The sequence below is a fragment of the Dasypus novemcinctus genome, chromosome 8 (assembly GCF_030445035.2).
Source record: "Dasypus novemcinctus isolate mDasNov1 chromosome 8, mDasNov1.1.hap2, whole genome shotgun sequence".
Lineage (NCBI taxonomy): Eukaryota > Metazoa > Chordata > Mammalia > Cingulata > Dasypodidae > Dasypus > Dasypus novemcinctus.
The window spans coordinates 120,135,110-120,154,738 of record NC_080680.1 but is presented as its reverse complement, the minus strand read 5'-3'; the positions used below and the strand labels follow the sequence as shown (position 1 = coordinate 120,154,738).

Below are 19,629 nucleotides of genomic sequence, written 5' to 3'. Positions count from 1 at the left end.
CTGAAATTTCTCTGTCATTATAGAATTAACTTCTCTCGGAATCAAACTGTACCTGTCTGATTTTGGCGTCTCAGGAAATAAAAAATGTTATCAATTCCTGAAATTTATTCTTGATCTTTACCCATTGTCTTATTTCTTATCAGCATTCTATTAGAAATTTACAGTCATGTAAATTCAACCCTGACTCTTACTCCATAATTCCCTACTTTTCCAAGTAGAATTTGGGGGTCATGTTGCTTGGTATGGAATTAATGGATCTAAGTTAAAGGGTTGGCTGGAAATATTGTCAGTTTTTACATCAGGGATGGCTTCTTTTCAGGCATTTTTATTGCCTTTCTTAGCTCGGTTTCTGTCCTTTTTTCCCTCTAGGAAAGCAACTTTCATCTAGTACCACCATGTCAGGAATTGGAAATAAAAGAGCGGCTGGAGAGCCTGGCACTTCCATGCCTCCCGAGAAGAAGACAGCTGTTGAAGATTCAGGGACCACAGTGGAAACAATTAAGCTAGGGGGTGTCTCTTCAACGGTATGTGGAAACTATGCTGTGAGAGTCTGCTTTTCTTCTGTCACTTGCATCCTGAAACTGAAAATTTGTGGAAGCCATTGAAGAGAAAAGGGAAATAACACAGGGCAAAAGTAGGTGAAATGATGTGATTGGTTCTGGAGATGAGGTGCATTGACATTTAAGCTTTGTTTCCAAAGGTGTGCTTATGTTCTTTTGAGAGCCAGTTGCCTGATACAGTATTGATTATAGGAATTTAGCAATGGAAAGCTGTAAAGTCTTTTCTCATTCACTGAAAAACTCAGTACTGAGTGTTAAGAGGCAGTATAGTTAAATAGTTCAGAGTGTGATGGAAAGTGAGGTTGAGTCTCATCTCTCTCACTTCTAGCTGTATGACCTGTGTTAGCCTCTCTGTGCCTCTCTTTCCTTGTCTGTAAGCTGTAGTTACAATGCCTACCTCTTTAGGTTGATGTGAGGATAAAATGAGAACATCTGTGTAAATGTTTAAAACTTCACCTTAGCATAGTAAGGACCCAATAAATGTGAGCTATTAATAGTTACTATTGGGCTAGATAAAATGAATTATAATAGTGAATAAAATACGTATTATCCTTGCTCTTGTGGAACTGACCTTTCCATTAGAGTATTATACACTGAAAGCTCACTATAATGCTACATATCTATTAGACATCAGAAGCTTGGTATAATAGGTTTTAATATAGATCAGGGTTTTGTACTTTGGAACTCAGCCACGGGTAGATGGTGTTAAAAAGCTTTACATTTGTATAACTTACAGAACTACAGCCATTCCTTATGAGATTTTGAGTGTGAGGCTCAGGTTGATTTTTTTCAGAGTCAAATGAAATAATAGATACATTCAGAGTAAATTGATCATGAAATGCCATTTCTGAGGCCATCTGTGGTTCAGCTGTACCATACTGCTACTAGGAGATGATTTTGTCTTAGCATTGCCTCATGTCATGTACCCCAAGGACATTTAGCCACTGAGGAAATAGCAGTATTTATTGAGAATCTGCTATTGACCACATACTGCGTTTTACAGTGAGGATGGTCTCTGGACTTCCTTTTGTAGTGTGGCACTGACAAGGGAACAGACCATTATAGTAGAATGGGTATATGCTGATCATAGGATGCTGGTAAGAAAATAAGCACAGGTTCTAGGGAAAGCAAATAACTTGTTTTCCAGTTTTGACCTTGTCCACGGAGGAGTGAGGAGCCACTGGAAGAACTTAAGTGGAGAGTAAGATTCTCTGACTTATGGTTGGAGAATAAATTATAGAGGGTCAAGGGGTATATGAGCAGGAGTCCAGTTAGAATTGTCCCATCTGGCCCCTTACCCCACCATCTCAAGGGTAGGTACCTGGGGCCTGTAACCACTGATCCCTGCCCCCATTGCTTGGTGATTGTCCTTGAAAACAATGACTCTTCTACATGTCCAGGTTGCTGTAGTGAGCCAACTGAAAGTGTATGGCAGAAAAACCTAGACTTCAAGGTGTGCTTGAACTGGGAAGGCTTGGTGTGTGTGTGGAGCTGTCCACCGCATTTGTGCTGAAATTTGGCAAGGTACCCAAGTTTCTGCTACAGGAGGCTGTTGCTGTGATCTTAATAAGGAATCATGGGACTTGGACCACCATAGAGGTAGTGTTGACAGGATTTGCTGATGGGTTGTGCAAAATGTGTGAGGGCAAGGAGGCCAGATCACCTGAGGGTTTTGGAAGTCTGGAGTGTCCGTATGTGGGTGCAGCTTTTTGGGAGACATGAAGGGTAAGTCATGAGTTTGGTTTTGGACATGTAAGTTTGAGATATCTGTTAAGCCTCTGAGTGGATAGGCAATTGGATATAATAATCTGAAGTTTCGGCTGAGGTCTGGCCTAGAAATCATCATTTTGTAGATGGTGTTTAAATCCATGAGACCAGAGGCTCTCTCCTAGGGAGACAGCATAAAGATGAGGTCTGAGGATAGAGTCCTGGGGCACTGTAGCATTTTTATATTAAAAAGATGAGAAGGGAGACTAGCCAACGAGAAAAAACAAGAGTCCAATGAGGTAGGAGGAAAACGAGACAGTGGGGGTCCAAGAAGCCAAAAAAGAAGTTTCAAGAAGGGGTTGCTCCGGTGCTGCCAATGGCTTGAGTAAGGTGAGGACTGAGATGTGGCCCTTAGATTCAGCAATAGAGAGTTCACTGGAGACTTGACCAGAACTGTATTGGTGTAATAGTGGGCCTCATGGCAGCAAGTCTAAGAAAATAGGAGAGGAGGAATTAGGGAGGGTGGAGACAAGGCTCTGAAGGTGTACTGCTCTAAAGTAAAGAGAACAGGGCTGTGGCTGGAGGGCGTTCTGGAGTGGAGGGGAGGTTGCTGTTCGTTTTGTAAGGCAGATATTGCAGCATGTTTGTCGATTGATTGGAACGATTTGGTAGAGGATAAAATTGATGATGGGGCAGAAAGAGGAGACAGTCACTGGTGTGATGTCCTTAAATGGGTGAGAGGGAGTGGAGTGAAATGCACAGTGGAAGGATTGTCTTTAACTAGGAGCAGAGACAGGTTGTGCACAGCAGCAGGAAGGAAGACAGGGCATGAAGGTTCAGCTGTAGGTAGGCTGAAAGCTGTGGCTGTGGGAGGTAGGTGTGTACGTTCTCTTCTGATTGCTTCTATTTTTTTTTTTTTTCAGTGGAATCAAAAGCAAGACTCGTCTGAGAGTGAGGATGTGGGAGGAAGTTTTGGAGGTTGGAAGAGACAGGAGAAGATATGAAGTAGTCATCTTAAAGAGAGGATGGACTAGAAAGTTGTAGTAGGATTGCTGGGCAGCACTGGGCGCCCTCTTGAGGTTTGTGACATGAGTCTACAATGAGACCAATCAGTCTGGGGCTCCGTTTTCTCTAGTCACACTCACCTGCATGGGTGTTGACTTGGAGTGGGTAGAGTTGGATGTTTCCAGGGCTGGGGATTTTCTCAGGTAGGTGTGGTAAGGGAGCAAGGAAGGAGAAGAAGCTATATAATAGGGGGTGATTACAGTGACTGTTCATGGAATTTAAGTTTGATAAAGAGGGAAGTGAGGAAGTGAGGAGTGAGGGACAAGAAGTAGTAGGACCAATGGATTATAGATTCTAAAGGAGTTGTAGAATTATTAGACCCCGGAAACTAGAGAGCATGAGCTGGAAAATAGGTGTAATTGCAGAGAAGAGGTTGTTTGGAATTGAGCTTATAGAGGGCATGCAAGTACTGCTCAGAATAAAAACCATGGGGGTGGGTGACTAAAGGAGGTAGAGGAAAAGGTTGTTGGAGGAAAGGAGGTCAGTGAATTGATGATCCAAGATGTTGGATATAGGAATTGAAACAAATAAGAATATGGCAGGATTAGTATTGGAGAGAGAGATTATAAGGTGGGTGCTAAATAATCAACAAATGTGAGGAAGTAACCTGGCCACTTTTAGATGACTGCAACAAGGCAGTTGCAGGTGGTCTAGACCAGTGGCATCAGCAGAGAAGATAGGAGGCTTTAGAGAAGAGGGTGGGATAATGGCCTAGAAGTAGCCATGGGAAACAGGGAGGACACCCACCTACCTCCAGACCCAGGGCTTCAAGAGGTAGATGGAATCAGCCTTCATGTTAGAGGGTTTCAGAGGAAACAGTAATCCCATGCAGGTTTCAAATAGAGCATCAAGGGGAAGGCAATGTTCAGAGAAGAGGTTGAGGATGTAGTTTATTACTTGTCTTAATAACTAGTGTTATTGGGAGACTGTGGGCTATTTTGGCAAATCAAGAATGTTTTAACAAGACATCGGGGTCCTAATAAATAATTCTTATTTTTTCATACTCAATTTCTAGGTAGGATAGACATATAAGCCTTCCCACTTGTAATTTCCTTTGCCTTGAGTACTCCCCACGCCCCTGACTTTTCCTAGGTCATTCCATCTTCTTTAGAGCTCAACTTGAAATGGATCCTGCAGAAACCTTCCTAGCTTTTCCCCACCCTCTACCTGTCATGGCATTTATCATATTATATTGTATCTCCCTTTATAAATGCATGCTTTTCCCCCAGACTAGACTGTGGTCTTAGTGCACATGCTGCTGTTATCTTGTTGACTCTTATGTTCCCTTTGTTTAGCACAGTGCCATACAATTAGAGTCCCCAAACAGTTGTTGATTAATGAAAAAAGACCGGGAAAGAGAAGCTAGACAAATAGGCAGGAAACCAGTATGGTGGTGTTCCCGTGAACTAAGAGAGGAGAGCATTTTGAGAGGAAAGAAAGTGGTCAGTAATGTTAGGTCTTGCACAGAAGTTGAATAAGATGAGGTCTGAAAATTACCTGGGGATGTAAACTTAATATGCAGTAGTGACTTTGGGAATCATTCCAATCAATTGGTATTGGCCAAGCCACATTGTGGGCTTAAAGAATGTAGCTCAGTGGGTGAGTGCAAAAAGAATGACTGGGGATGGGTAAAAGTTACTGCAAATAACTAAATTTTAAGAATTTGGGGTTTTGGGAGTTGAAATAGAGCAGTGGTCAGAGGGTAACATGGAAAGAAGATTTTTCTAATAAGTTTTTTTGGGTTTTGTTTCTTTTTAGTTTTTAAAGCCAGAGGTTTAAAAATGCTTATGGGAGGAAGCTAGAGGGAGAGGCTAAAGAGAGGGGTGTGGAATTACTGATGGAGTGAGGATTTTGAAGAAACAGTAGAGAAGAGAATCATAAGCATACACTGAGGTTTAAGAATGTATGCATAGGTTGGTAAGTTGTGCAAAGTGGTGACAGAGATGTGAAGTTGAGGAACTTTCCACTTGATGACTTCTATCTTGTCTTTAAAACAGGAAGCAAAGGCATCAGCTTGATGTGATGTGAGCTGGGGCAGATAGGGTGGGTAGAGTTTGATACTACCTCTCTGAAGATTGGGAGATAGCTGACTTGTTAAAAGAAATATTTCTGGACAAATTATAAGATCTGTTCAGGTCAAGAATTCATTTTGTAAATGCACCGGTTTTCCTGGTTTAATGACCTTATGTAGAAGATATCAGTGTCCAGGGTATAGGATATAGGAATGGAATAGTGGATGTCTGGATTAATTCAGATTGGAGTTTGTTCACAAGATAGAATAAAAAAACCAAGGTAGAGAATTGAGGATACTAATAGACCTGTGTTTGAAAGAATGTACTATGGCCTATAGTCAAGATATTAAAAGAAGTAGAGACAGAGAGAACTGAAAGAGAAAAAGGAGAGAATTCAAAATTCTGAAGATCAGGTCATATATTGCAAATAAGGGCATGACATATCTGTAAAGATAGAGTTTTGTTCAAGGGATGGGAAATTGAAATTTAAGATTTCAGAGATGGAGCAGTTCCAGGTAAAGAAGAAAGTCCAGGATGTGACCTTTGACATGCATGACAGAAGTGCAGTGGAGGAGATGATCTTTGGAGGTAAGGAATTCAGGACACTGATAGCTAGGTGCTGGAGGATTTGATGGTCCACATGCATACTGGAATAACTGAGATGGTGGCAGGGATAGGGAAGAAAAGGACCTTGATGTCAAAATCTTGACTGAAGGAAGTTCAGTACTTAAGAGATAGATGACAGTGCTCACCTCAGTAGAGGGTGATCTAGCTGGATGGTGGAGCCTTAAAGGAGCTGTGCTTTGTGGATGTACATGTGGCTAGAATAGCAAGATGGTAAGGTTGAAGTTCTAGTCTATTTGTGTCTGTCATTCTTTGCTCAGGTTAATACAGACCTTTTCCTTTATCTCTTCTGCATCTGCTTCTTATCTAATTATTTTGTTGTAAGATTTCTCTTAAATGAATAGCTTTATTAATAGGGAAAAGCTCATGAAGTAAGTGATTTTGTTTATCAGCCATTTTGTCTAATTTCTTTGTGGAGACTAATAAGATTGGTTTTCTGGGGCAGGAGGAATTAGACATTCGAACACTGCAAACCAAAAATCGCAAGCTGGCAGAAATGCTGGATCAACGGCAGGCCATTGAAGATGAACTCCGTGAGCACATTGAAAAGCTGGAACGACGACAGGCCACTGATGATGCCTCTCTATTGATTGTCAACCGGTATTGGAGTCAGGTAGCTGATGTGTTCATTTGTTCATGTTTTTACTGGAGCATTTTTGTTCTCCTGAGTACTCTCTTCAACCCCAAAGCTGTGTCCTTTTGTTCCTGCTTAATTGTACCTACCCGTATTAGTCAGAGTTCTTTAGGGAAACAATCAAGAGGAGATACCTGTATAAGTGTATGAAATTTTCTCAAGAGTTTCTCATGTGACTGTGGAGATGCACATGGCTAGATCCTGCAGGCAGGCTGCAACCAGGGGCTCTGATGAAAGTACAGTGAAGGTCCTTGATGAGTTTCGGGGAGACGCTGGCTTCCAAAGATGAACTGGGAAATTCTCTCTGAATGCTGAAATCACTTCCCCTTTTAAGACATTCAGCTGATTGGATAAAGCACCACTCATTGCTGATGGCAATCTCCCTGGTTGATGTAGATGTAATCAGCCATCTATGCAGTAAATTCACTGATGGCTAAAGCCCATAAATGTCCTTGTACTACAGTTAGCCCAGAGCTTGCTTGACCAAACAACTGGCCAAGTTGACACATTAGCCTAACCATCTCACTACCCTTCTCCAGTTTGATGAAAACATCAGGATCATCCTGAAGCGTTACGACCTGGAGCAGAGTTTGGGAGACCTACTTACGGAAAGAAAAGCCCTTGTTGTACCTGAACCAGAACCAGACTCTGATAGCAACCAGGAACGTAAAGATGACCGAGAAAGAGGTAGGTGTTGGTGAGGAATTCTGCCCCTGCATGTGATCTGGGTTTTTGAAGTGGAGCTTGGCTTTGAGGCTCTCCTTTTAAGGGAAATAAATGGATTTTGCTATTTCCAGTTTTATAATCTTGGGGGCTTCTTTTTTCCCCTGTGTCCTCAGGGGAAGGGCAAGAGCCAGCTTTCTCTTTCCTTGCTACTTTGGCCAGCAGTTCCAGTGAAGAGATGGAATCTCAGTTGCAGGAGCGTGTGGAGTCCTCCCGCCGAGCTGTGTCCCAGATTGTGACTGTCTATGATAAACTGCAAGAAAAAGTGGAGCTCTTATCCCGGAAGCTGAACAGTGGAGGTGAGGCAAGAACCAGGAGACATGACGGAGGCGGGGGTGAGGTGCGGGTGGGGGTGGAACAAGAACTTACCTTTGTTCTCTGCTTGAGAATTTGTAGTGGGCAAAGCCTATGTCTCTGATTTTCAATTAAATTCCCTGGAAACCTAGTCTTTAGCAGCACCAGTAGTGTCATTCCATGTTGGTAGTATATGAGAACTTCTCGTGGTTATTCATGTTGAGCCACATGCTAATCCCTTGAAAAACTGAGGGAAGAGTTTGTCAGCCCCATTCTGAGGCTATTTCTTAATTAGACACTTAAAAATAGCAGAAATGATTTCATTATTTAAGAAATAGCTGCTCTCTGGATATTTGTGTTGCATTCACCAATTATTTATTAGGGATAATAAGTATTTTACATATCGCCATTGTGGTTTTTTTTTTTAAATTTCTTTTTGCTGAATTTTGACTTCAGAGAGTCCAATTTTAATCTGTTCTTGTTTTTTTTTACAATTAATTATTTTTTTCTTTTTATTTATTTCTCTCCCTTCCCCCTCCGCCCCCCCAGTTGTCCGCCCTCTGTGTTCATTCTCTGTGTATTCTTCTGTGACCGCTTCTATTCTTATCAGTGGCACTGGGAATCTGTGTGTCTTTTTGTTGCATCATCTTAATTGTGTCAGCTCTCCATGTGTGCGGCGCTATTCTTGGGCAGGCTGCATTTTCTTTTGCTCTGGGAGGTTCTCCTTACATGGCGCACTCCTTGTCTGGGGCTCCCCTATGTGGGGGACAGCCCTGCGTGGCACGGCACTCCTTGCGTGCATCAGCACTGCGCATGGGCCAGCTCCACACGGGTCAAGGAGGCCCAGGGTTTGAACTGCGTACCTCCCATGTGGTAGGCAGATGCCCTATCCATTGGGCCAAGTCCTCTTCCCTGTTCTTGTTATTGTTTTTCCACAATCTCTAATATTTTCATGAAAATTGGTTCCGGTTTTAGAGTTATTGGTGGTGATACCTGTTTAAGAAATTAAATAGAAAATACTATATGGGTGGAAAAATATGTATTTTAAATAAAAGCATTATTTGATCTAATTTATATTTGTCCAGTAGAGTAAAGTACTTGTGACAAGAGGATGGAGTCTAGGTTACAGCTTCTTTTTTTTTTTTTTTTTAAGAATGACCAGTTAATTCTCTTTTTTTTTTTTTCAAGATTTATTTTATTTATTCTTCTCCCATTGTTTGTTGTGTCCATTCACTGTGTGTTCTTGTGTGTCAGCTCTCTGTGTGTGCGGTTCCACTCCTGGGTGGGCTGTGCTTTTTTCATGCGGGGCGGCTTTCCTTGAGGGGCACACTCCTTGCATGTGGGGGACTGCTACGTGGGTATGCCCCTGCGTGGCATGGCACTCCTTGTGCGTGGCAGCACTGCACATGGGCCAGTTCACCACACAGGTCAGGAGGTACTGGGGATCAAACTCTGGACCCTCCATATGGTAGACGGACGCTCTTATCAGTTGAGCCATGTCCGCTTCCCAGTTACAGCTTCTTTAGTCCTTTGTGACATAAACTCAAATGTAAATAAATGCTCTGATTTCATGTTGTCACCAATAATCATTGTCTCTTTGCCATATCTTAATTTCTCAGATTATTTTTAAGATGTTTAATCTTTCACTTCTGAGAGAAATCAGCTGGATGTAATGGGAGTTAAACCCATTTTAAATAAATAGGCAAATAAGAATTGTATTAGTCTATAATTTTGCTTTTAAGGAACCTTGTGCTAAGTTATCAACAGAATTTAAAAAAAGAAGCATATAAAGGACATTGGTGGGTAAGGGTTTCTTTTGCTTTTGTATTAGTGTGTTTTGCATTTTGTTATTAGAATAGGAAATGCTTGTTTTCAAATGTACAAATTGGAAGTATGTAGACGTAGTCCCTAAGTATCCTCCCACCTCACTTTGAAAAGATAACCGTCGTAAACAGGTTGGTTCATATATTACATCTCCTTGTGTGTGAGTTCCCAGCTAAACTCACACTTGGTGTAGTGCTTTGGTGCTCTCATCTGTGTTTCTGCAGTTTCTAGCACGCTTATCTGGTGCTTAGTTAATACTGCATAAATGATTATGGATCATGCTGGTCACCTAATGCAAACCTCTCTCTCTGCTCTCCTTGAATGCTTTGTGAGAAGATATTATTAAATCCTAGTAATGCAGAGACTATGCCATGTGCATAGATAACTTACGTTGAGGTGAAATTTGAATTTTGTAATGATATCAAGCATTGAAAGGAACTAAAATGAGTAATATATTAAATAGTACTTTAAAATTATTTTTGGTGGCATGCATTTTAAGATAGGATTTAAGTTCAAACTTAAAAACGTTTTATTACAAATAGCTAGGCTATTATTTATAACATGAAAGGCAATTGCCTTTGATAAAGTGAGTATTCTAAGATGCACAATTATATAAAGTATTCATTGTATCATCAACTATAAATTTTTTAAAAATTCATTTTTGTTCCTTGTTTATTTGGTCCTTGATTCAAAAGGATTGCTTTATTCAGCTTAGTTTATTAATTCACTGGACATTTATTGAGCTTTTATTGCATTCCAGTCCCTGTTCTCAGGGCTTAGGGTATTGAGAAGGCTAAAAATCAGTCCGTAATTCTACACTCAAGTTATGCATTAGAGTCATCTTGGGAGTTTTTTGAGCATGTTCTTTTTCGGGCCTTGCCCATGGAGACTGATTCAGTAGTTGTGGGATATGTCCTAGTGCCAAAGTGTCCAAAGTTGCACTGGTGATTCTGGCAGGATCCTAGTTGCAAACTGCAGTTGGAGACCTTGACCAACCTGTTCTAGATTCTCTTTCTAGGAACCTGCCAAGGGGCGGTATGAGAGAGGGCACAATTTTTCTTCCTGATAACTGTCTCCAAAGGGCAGATGTATTCTCCCAGTTTCTGGTTTCATTTAGTAACATTTGGATTTGAGCTATAAAAACATTAAACATATTAAAACTTTGGAATAAGTTCTGTAGATTTGCCTACCTGCTTTGTAAATAGTAGTGTACCCCTTGTTTTCTGAGCTTCAGAAGCGCCCCAGCACTGTATTCCAGAATATGATAAGGTGATTTTGTGCTTATATATTTTTTTTTTCATGATTTTGTAGGTGCTTATTTGAGGAAAGAAATTTATACACCCTGTCCCCTCTTCTCTCTCCCAACAGAGAGATGCTACATGTTGGTGTTAGTTAATAGTAGGAATTTTTGATTGCCTTAAAAATATAATTATATAGCTGTTTAGTTTGTCACTGGTTTAGAGATATTTCTGTCTTGTCTTAAGTCTAGAATGCAGTTGGAGGGGGATTGTGTCTTAAAGGAACAAAGTTATAGAATCCCCATTTCTTTTCCTGAGGCATTTGGGCTTTATAAAAAGAGCTGGAAGATAGGCACTGCATCTGGTTTACAGAAACACAATGTGGGCTTGTTTCCTTAAGCGAGTCCTCTAACTCTCAGTGCTGCTTCTGTCACATGATGATAATGATGTCCAGCCTACTTCATGAAGTTCTGAAGCAAATGACATGAGATAATACAGGTTGTTGCTTCGGTGGGATACACAGTTTTAAAAGTTGACACTGTAGATGCCACACTAAATTGCGGTTCTTCTTTCTCAGATAATCTGATAGTGGAGGAGGCAGTGCAGGAGCTGAATTCCTTCCTCACACAGGAGAACATGAGGCTGCAGGAACTGACAGACCTCCTTCAGGAGAAGCATCACACTATGTCTCAGGAGGTACTTGGCCAGAAAGGGAAGAAAACTGTGTCTAGGGCCCAGAGGCAGACTTTGACTCAGAATTCTGAATGCTTCAAGGTCACTTTACTCTAGAAAACATACAGGGCAAAGTCAAAGTCTAAGAAATGTTAAGGGACAAAAACAATTGAATGTTTCCCTTTACTATGCCCCTGTCAAAATAGATATTTTTGGATCTTAGTCTTTAGGAAAAAAATACCATCATATGGGTTTGGCAAAACTAAACAAAACTCCAAACCCTGAGATAATGAATTACCCCAAACGTAAAAGATCATGTACAATGTTACCAAGGGCTGGGTTGGTAGAAATTCAACAGAGTACCAAGCATAGGACCTACTGTGTAGATGCTGGCCTAGGAACTGGTAGAGGATAGGTCTCAGTCCTGACTGGGGCACAAACAGTGCCAGGACCAAATCTTGCCAAGATTTGGGCATTTATTTATTTATGGGCACAAAATGGTTGACATAAAATGATGATAGGCCTTTTAAGAGTCTTCTGACACCCCTGATAGTTATTTTGGTGTCATTTAAAGGATATGCTGCTGAAATTTAACCTACCTTTGGTCATTCAACTGTCATGCTAGACTAGTAAATTAATAATTAACCATTTACTTCATACCTAGCGGTTAGGCACTTTGTGTATATTATCTCTAATGGTCAGACAGCTCCCATTACTGCGAAGGAGACACATGCGAAGAGGTTGCGTGATGGAGCTAAGTACGCTCAGGCAGAAGGTGATTGAGCTGTGATTTGAATGCAATACTGTTGAATTTCAAAGCCCATGTTCTTTACTATATCCATGCTTTCTAAAGTCTGGTGACCTTTGCCAGGCTGGTTGCATGAGAATCATTTAGGGACTTTATTAGTATTAGGTTGGTGCAAAAGTAATTGCAGTTTTGTGTTGTTGAAATTTGCCTTTTGATACTGGAATAAATTCTTAAATGTGATTATGTTATACATCATTTTAATGTGCATTTCTTGCTTTATGCTTTTTTGCTAATGAGATTACTTGCTGTTTATTTTATATTTATTTTAGACTATGGAAATGTTGTTAGACAAAAAGCAAATTCGAGTGAATTACTTATTTGTAAAGCAGTGGAGACAACTTACAGCATAAACAACACATTTGGCTGGGAACTGCTAACAAATGTATAGTGCAGTGGTGGTTCAAGAAATTTTGCAAAGGACGTGAGAGGAGTATAGTGGCTGGCCGTTGGAAGTTGACAACAACCAATTGAGAGCAGTCATTGAAGCTGATCCTCTTACAACTACACGAGAAGTTGTCAAAGAACTCAATGTGGACCATCCTACAGTCATTCGGCATTTGAAGCAAATTGGAAAGATGAAAAAGCTTGATATGCGGCTGCCTCAGGGGCTGACCGAAAATAAAAAAAAATTGTTGTTTTGAAGTGTTGTCTTCTCTTATTCTATGCAACAACAATGAACCATTTCTTGATGGGATTGTGATGTGTGATGAAAAGTGGATTTTATATGACAGCTGGTGACAACCACCTCAGTGGTTAGACTGAGAAGAAGCTCCAAAGCACTTCCCAAAGCCAAATTTGCACCAAAAAAAGGTTATGGTCACTGGTGGTCTGCTGCTGGTCTGATCCACTACAGCTTTCCTAAGCAAATTGATGAGATGCACTGAAAAGTGCAATGGCTGCAGCTGGCATTGGTCAACAGAAAGGGCCCACTTCTTCTCTATGACAATGCTCAACTGCACTCACACAACCAATGCTTCAAAAGTTGAATGAACTAGGCTACAAAGTTTTGCCTTATCCACCATATTTACCTGACCTTGTCAATTGACTACAACTTCTTCAAGCATCTTGACAACTTTTTGTAGGGAAAATGCTTCCATAACCAGCAGTATGCAGAAAATGCTTTCCAAAAGTTCATCAAATCCCGAAGCATGAATATTTACGCTACAGGAGTAAACAAACTTCTTTCTCATTGGCAAAAATGTGTTGATTTTAATGGTTCCTATTTTGATTACTAAACATGTGTTTGATCCTTGTTATAATGATTTAAAATTCACAGTCTGAATTCCTTTCCTTTTGCACCAACCTAATAAACGTGGACTCTCATTGACCTTCAAAGCGGTGAGAGAATAGTAGTACTCATAAATAAATGGGGTGTAGTAAGACAGTAGAATAACCTTTCATCATGTTTTAAGATATAAATCAGTTGCTACCAGAATGGAAACTTCTTCCTTTTCCAGCCCTTTCTTAAATTCCAGTTAGCATTACTAAGCCAGAGAGACACTTTGCTTTACTGAACTGGGCTGATGTCCAGGATGGCTCATGTGGCTGGCTGCTAAGGCTGCCTGTCAACTGAGATCTCATCTTAGTCATCCACTGGACATCTACACATGGCCTCTCCAGCATGGCATCTTCAGGGTAGTTGGACTTCTTCTACACGGCAGCTGGCTTCTCCAGAGAATGGGCATCCTTCTACACCGGCAGACCTGCGTGGCCTTTCTGACATAGCCTCAGAAGTTATGTAGAATCAGTTCATATTCAGATTCAAGGGGAGGGGTCAAAGACTCCACCTCTTGATAGGAAGAATTTGTTGGCCATGTTTTAAAATCAATACAAAGGGTATGTTGAGATTAATGTGACCACATAATGGTGGTGTAATTAAAGTACTAAATAACTAGCTGGATTATAGCTCTCAAATAAAAAGACAAGAACAGAGGTTAAGTGTCTTTGTAGTATCTGATTCTAGATTGCTCTGAGGTAGGCTTGAAAAAGAGAATGGAAGTTCATCTGCTATGTAGGTTTTTAGTTGTAGGAACATAGGGAATAAAAGTTGTAGATAAAGACAGGTGTCTTTTTTGAATGTATTTGAATTTTCATCTCCTAAAATAATAGGTAAAATGAAGGAGATTGCTTTTTGTGTCTTAAAAAGACACATTTTCTTGTGGTCTGTTTAAGGAAATGGTGCTTTTCAGAGGTAGAAAATTTACTGCGTCTTAAGTAGCTTTTCCCTGTGTGAGAGTTCTGCTAGACTTCTACCATTGTCATGATTGCAGCAGCCCCAGAACTTTTCAAAGAACCCGTGATTTCATTTTTATACTCATACATTAAGAAGAGGGTGTAGCTCTATTTAAATCTTCTCTCTGATGATCATAAGCAAGAGTTAATTTTGTGAGATTTGGGACTTGAGCTAGTGATGTAAGATGTGACTTTTCTAACATGATTCTTTTTTCACTATATTTTTCTAAATGCTTGTGTTTGGAACATAGTTCGCCAAGTTGCAGAGTAAAGTGGAGACGGCCGAATCACGAGTATGTGTCCTGGAGTCCATGATTGATGACCTGCAATGGGATATTGACAAAATTCGAAAGAGGGAACAGCGACTCAACCGTCACTTGGCAGAAGTCCTAGAACGGGCAAGTGCTGTTTCATTCAAAGCTTGGAGACTAGAGTTCTTTTAAGGAGAGTCCCAACTCCTTTGACAGTGCTTTGGTTGTAAGACTGAAATCTTAGGGTCTCACTAAAGAATGTTTGTCTTCTCTAGGTGAATTCGAAAGGTTATAAGGTGTATGGAGCTGGGAGCAGTCTCTACGGCGGCACAATCACTATCAATGCCCGGAAGGTAGGGCCAGTGACTCGTGGGGAGCCGTCTATTGTATAGGTGCTTCAGGGTTGTGTTCACAAGTTGGAACAGTGGATCGAGGAAGAAGGAAAGCTCAGAAAGTTGGGGGCTAAGAAGAATTCTTTTTCCTTATTCTCCTTTCTCTATTTTCCTGCTTCTCTCCAGTTTGAGGAGATGAATGCAGAACTTGAGGAGAATAAGGAGCTGGCTCAGAACCGTCACTGTGAGCTGGAGAAGCTTCGGCAAGACTTTGAGGAGGTCACTACTCAAAATGAAAAGCTCAAGGTAGGAGCATCTCACAGGGGTAGTAAAATCAAATTTTTGCTAATCAACTCACATACCTACTTGTGAAGCCCCATATTTAATGAGGAAAGAGAAGAAAGTTTTTGTTTTTGTTTTTGTTTATCTTTTTATTTACTTGTATATTTACTTACGATTTGAACCTTACTTTATTTTGAAAAATATTTAAAGCATCCTACGAAGATATGTAGACTAGAACAAGGTGCTTTAGCTTTAGAGTTGTTGAGGATGAAGAGTAGGGTCAACTAGTCAAGTAGGATGAGAATCCAAAGCAGACAGAAAAAATGGGATTTGTCTACAAGTTGTGTGCAAGAGTGTGCACACACCTTGGGAGGGAAGCCACTCACATGTCAGAAGTCACCACAGGCAGGTTTCTAGCTGCCAAAGCAGAGAGAAACACGACTGTGATCCTGTTGATTTTCAAACCTGCCTGATAGAATTTTCCCTCCCCAGATCCTTGGGGGAATGTCTTCATCTCTGTTTCTAGCCTAGCCACCTGTCTTATCTTTTGGTTTGTTTCTAGGCAAATCATAAAGATGCTTGAACTGAAAAAATGAAAGACAAAACAGCTGTACCTGAGTTAAATCTGTTAAAATGTTTAAACAATGAAAGCAATCTTTTGCTTAGGAGAAGCGTGCTCCTTTTTGATACAGCATCAAAACTCTTTTTCTCTGGCTGTTAATAAAGAGAACATGTTAATGACTGAGGTCCTCAACTAACTTCTTTCAAAATAAGCATCCTGGCAAATTCTGTAGGGCTCTTCTGGTGCCTTTGGAGCTAGAGTGACAGCATAACACAAAAACACATGTCGATTGAAATATCTCTGGAGGGAAGAACACAGTGTGTCCAGGTCCCACCTCTTGGGTGTTCTGATTTGATCCAGTGTACATTTTATCTAACTAGAGGAATTGGTGGATATTCTTCAGATGGTCCTTCACGAAGATTGTTTCAGTAGTGTAGGACATAAGTGAATTCAAAATTTTATTTCCTGGCTAGCATCTGGGGCACAGTTATTCATCAGTTAGTACTGAGCCATGTGCTGTCAGCTAAGTGGGAATAGGCTTGACATCCTCTTGTGAAAATTTAGGAGCCTAACGAAGAACTTTATCTTAAAGGTGGTCCATATCACCTTTTCTTAGATGTGAACTGAGCGGCCTTGTGGAGAACCAAGATGGTCCTGATTTTAGATCTTTTCCATCTGTATAAGAGCAGGCAGTTGAGGCATCAGAGTATTCTATAGTTGTGCGACTCAGACTGTGGCCCACGGGCTGGCAGTATCAGCTTCACCTGAGAGTTGTTGGAAATGCAGGATCTTGGGCCCTCTGGACTAATAACATGCATTTAAGCAAGATCCTCTGGGGCTCTGTGCACGATTAAAATTAGAAAATCATTGCTCTATTACATCATACAGTAGCTACATCCATTTTAGCCTGGAAAATGTTTAAATTAGGCATAATCAAGCATTCTCCTGGGTTATAAAATCATTGTGTTAGTTTCCTGGCACTGTCATAGCAAATGACCACAAACTGGGTGGCTTAAAGTAACAGAAATATATCTCCTCATAGTTGAAGAAGCTAGAAATCAAGATGATGTCAGGGCCACGCTTCCCGTGGAGGCAGTGGGGGAGATTCCTTTCTGGCCTCTTCTCACTTCTGGTGGCTGCTGGTAGCCCTTGGTGTTCTTGGTTTGTAGCTGCCTCCTCCAGTCCCTGCCTGCTCTTCCTGTGTGTGTGTGTGTGTGTGTGTCTTCCACGTTTCCCTCTCATCAGGACACCCGCTATTGGATTAGGACCCACCCTACTCTGGTGTGGGCTCATCTTCAAAGACCTTATTTCCAAATGCAGTTACATTGACTCACAGGGTTAGGACTTCAGCCTATCTTTCTGGGAGACAGTTCAGGCAACAAAATTTCTCACCTATACAATCTGTCAAACATCAGTGTGCCCTCCATGAAAAAGCTATCAACAGCTTAACAGTCTATGATAACTGAATAAGGAAAACTTGCTGTGGGATTTTTAGCTATAGAATTAAAGCTGCTTTGGTTTTGGAAGAAGTAAATATGAAAGCGCTTTGTTTTGGCCATAATCGGGAAGCAGGGCCAGTTGTTAAGACCATTCCTAGACTTTGGGGAATCTTATTTCAGTAGTAAAAGGCAATCCACTAGCAGCTGTATTTCTAGAAGACTAGAAGGAGACAATCGGGAATAATAGATTTTTGCTCAATCATTAAATTGGTTATGACATTTAGAATTTTTTTTATGTTTATAGAAGGAAGTTGATCTATGCAGTGATGCTAAAAAATTGAAAATAATAACTGAAGGGATATTCTCTAAAGTATTTAGACAATTCTGTGTACCATGTGGGGGTTTTAAAAATTGCAATTAACATATTTTGGAAAAAATAACCCATATTTTAAAATATACCTTTCTAAATATGTAATCCCAAAATGAGTAATGGCATTGTATCCTGGAGATTAACATTTTGTCAGGTCATGATGGATACAGAGTTCTGTTAATTTGGGTTGTCCATGGAAGGATGCCTAGCTTTGTTGGATTTTAAGTGAAAAAAAGCAACCCGTCAGTGATACTCTGGATAATCTAATTGTGTGGTGGGGGGTGGGGGTGGGGTTAGGAGGTTGGAAAAGGAGGTGGGGGTAGGATGGTAAGTGTATTAGGGTTCTCCAGGGAAGTAGAACCAATAGGATGTATATATATGTTTGTTTATGTATGTATATTATATATAAATGTATATATATGTAAATACTAAGATTTATTATGGGAATTGGCTCACATGACCATGAGGATTGGCAAGTGTGAATTCTTTGGAGCCAGCTACAAGTTGGAAACTCTGATGAGGTGATGTTGAATTTCCTAGGAGAAGCTAGGTGGCCAATGTAGAGGCGGGAATTTTCCTTTCTGACTTCTGAAATCCTCAGTGGGGGCTTTAAGACTTCCCAACAGATTGGTTAAGAAGACTTCTCTCATTGTAGAGGTAGTCTCTTTTGCTAATTGTAGATGCAATCAGTTGTAGACACAATCAACTGACTATAGATGCCAATCCATCTGTGAAATAACCTCACAGTAACATCAGGCCAGTGCTTCCTTGAGCAAACAAATGGACAACATAATCTAGCCAAGTTGATGCACGAAATTAGGCATCACAGTAAAGTGGTGGTAGAGAAAGAAATGAACATTTATTTGGGAACTGTGTTAGGCATTTTTGATACTTTCATATGTAACATCTATTTCTCCCAAGTATATTAATGAAAGAGGAAACTGACCCTTAGAGATGTTAAATACCCTACCCAGGATCACATAGGAAATGTTGGAGCTAAGAATCAAAGCCAGTGTTCTCTAACTCCAAACCCTTGTTTGTTCTACTCTATCGTCATCAACAAACCCATATCTCTTAGAGGCTTCTGATATCTTGAAGTACATACCCAAGTCATGTCACAAATTGGAGGACCTGCGTTTGCCAGTCAGTTGCCTGCCCATTGCACTATATATTTATATGTTCCTGTCTAATGTTCAAGCATATATTTCTTTATAAAAACAACAACATAAAACCACTGGAAGAATTTTTAGTAAGGAAATTAAGCCCTTTTGTGGGAGAAAACAGGGCTGAAAGAGTAAAGTCATAAATGAATCTATGAAAACCCTTATAACTATTCTTTGTGTTCTCTAAAATTAGACTATAGCAAAGTCATATAAACTCATACAGAACATCACTTACATTTTATACTTCTTAACTTAGTAAGCACGATAGATTTGAGATGTGGTTAATTTCCATTTGCAGTCTTATTTACTCAAAGTTTTTCCAGGATTGCTTCCCCTACATTTTCAATTAGATAATTTATTCCTTTCTTGTAAATAGTGCTTTAAAATATTTCTAGTTCTCCAGCTAAATGTTCTCTTTCTGGAGTAATGATTTGCTTAACTCTTGTATTCTAGTTCCCATCCCAGTTATGAGATGAAGCCTCATGGACTGACAACTTCTACACACATTTAGTTCTTTATTTTCCAGTAAACACTGGAGTATAGTTAGGAGTCCAGAGTTTATGTCCCTTCACCTGCCCATAATCTTTTGTTTTGTCGTCTTCTGTGCCTTATTTTCCCTATTAATTTTTTTTTAAATTATCGCCAACTAATGAGTGATTCCTACAGACATTTTTTCACCTCCTAAAAAGAAAGTATCCAGCCTTAATCCAGGTGAACTAGAAGTACCGTATTGCAAAGTAGTTAAGCGCTCTGAGCAAGGCACTGAGTACCAGTTCCATTTCCATCACTTAACTCTATGATCTTGGGCAAGTTCCATAACTTCTGTGCACATTCGTT

At 40.3% G+C, this 19,629-nt stretch overlaps 1 protein-coding gene across 3 annotated transcripts in view; it reads left to right on the top strand.

The window, feature by feature from the left end:
• The window catches only part of RNF20 (ring finger protein 20), a 42,431-nt gene that overhangs the window by 849 nt on the left and 21,953 nt on the right, over nt 1-19,629 (top strand). The window contains exons 2-10 of one of the 3 annotated variants that reach the window (XM_071217089.1): nt 370-524; nt 3,191-3,346; nt 6,414-6,581; nt 7,142-7,289; nt 7,442-7,624; nt 11,259-11,377; nt 14,645-14,791; nt 14,920-14,997; nt 15,163-15,282. In XM_071217089.1, coding sequence (XP_071073190.1) covers nt 6,465-6,581; nt 7,142-7,289; nt 7,442-7,624; nt 11,259-11,377; nt 14,645-14,791; nt 14,920-14,997; nt 15,163-15,282 — 912 coding nt within the window. In that variant the 5' untranslated portion in view covers nt 370-524; nt 3,191-3,346; nt 6,414-6,464. Of the gene's footprint in view, nt 1-369; nt 525-3,190; nt 5,933-6,413; nt 6,582-7,141; nt 7,290-7,441; nt 7,625-11,258; nt 11,378-14,644; nt 14,792-14,919; nt 14,998-15,162; nt 15,283-19,629 lie in introns of all 3 variants that reach the window. The other 2 variants (XM_071217090.1, XM_004471277.5) reach the window with 2 other exon arrangements.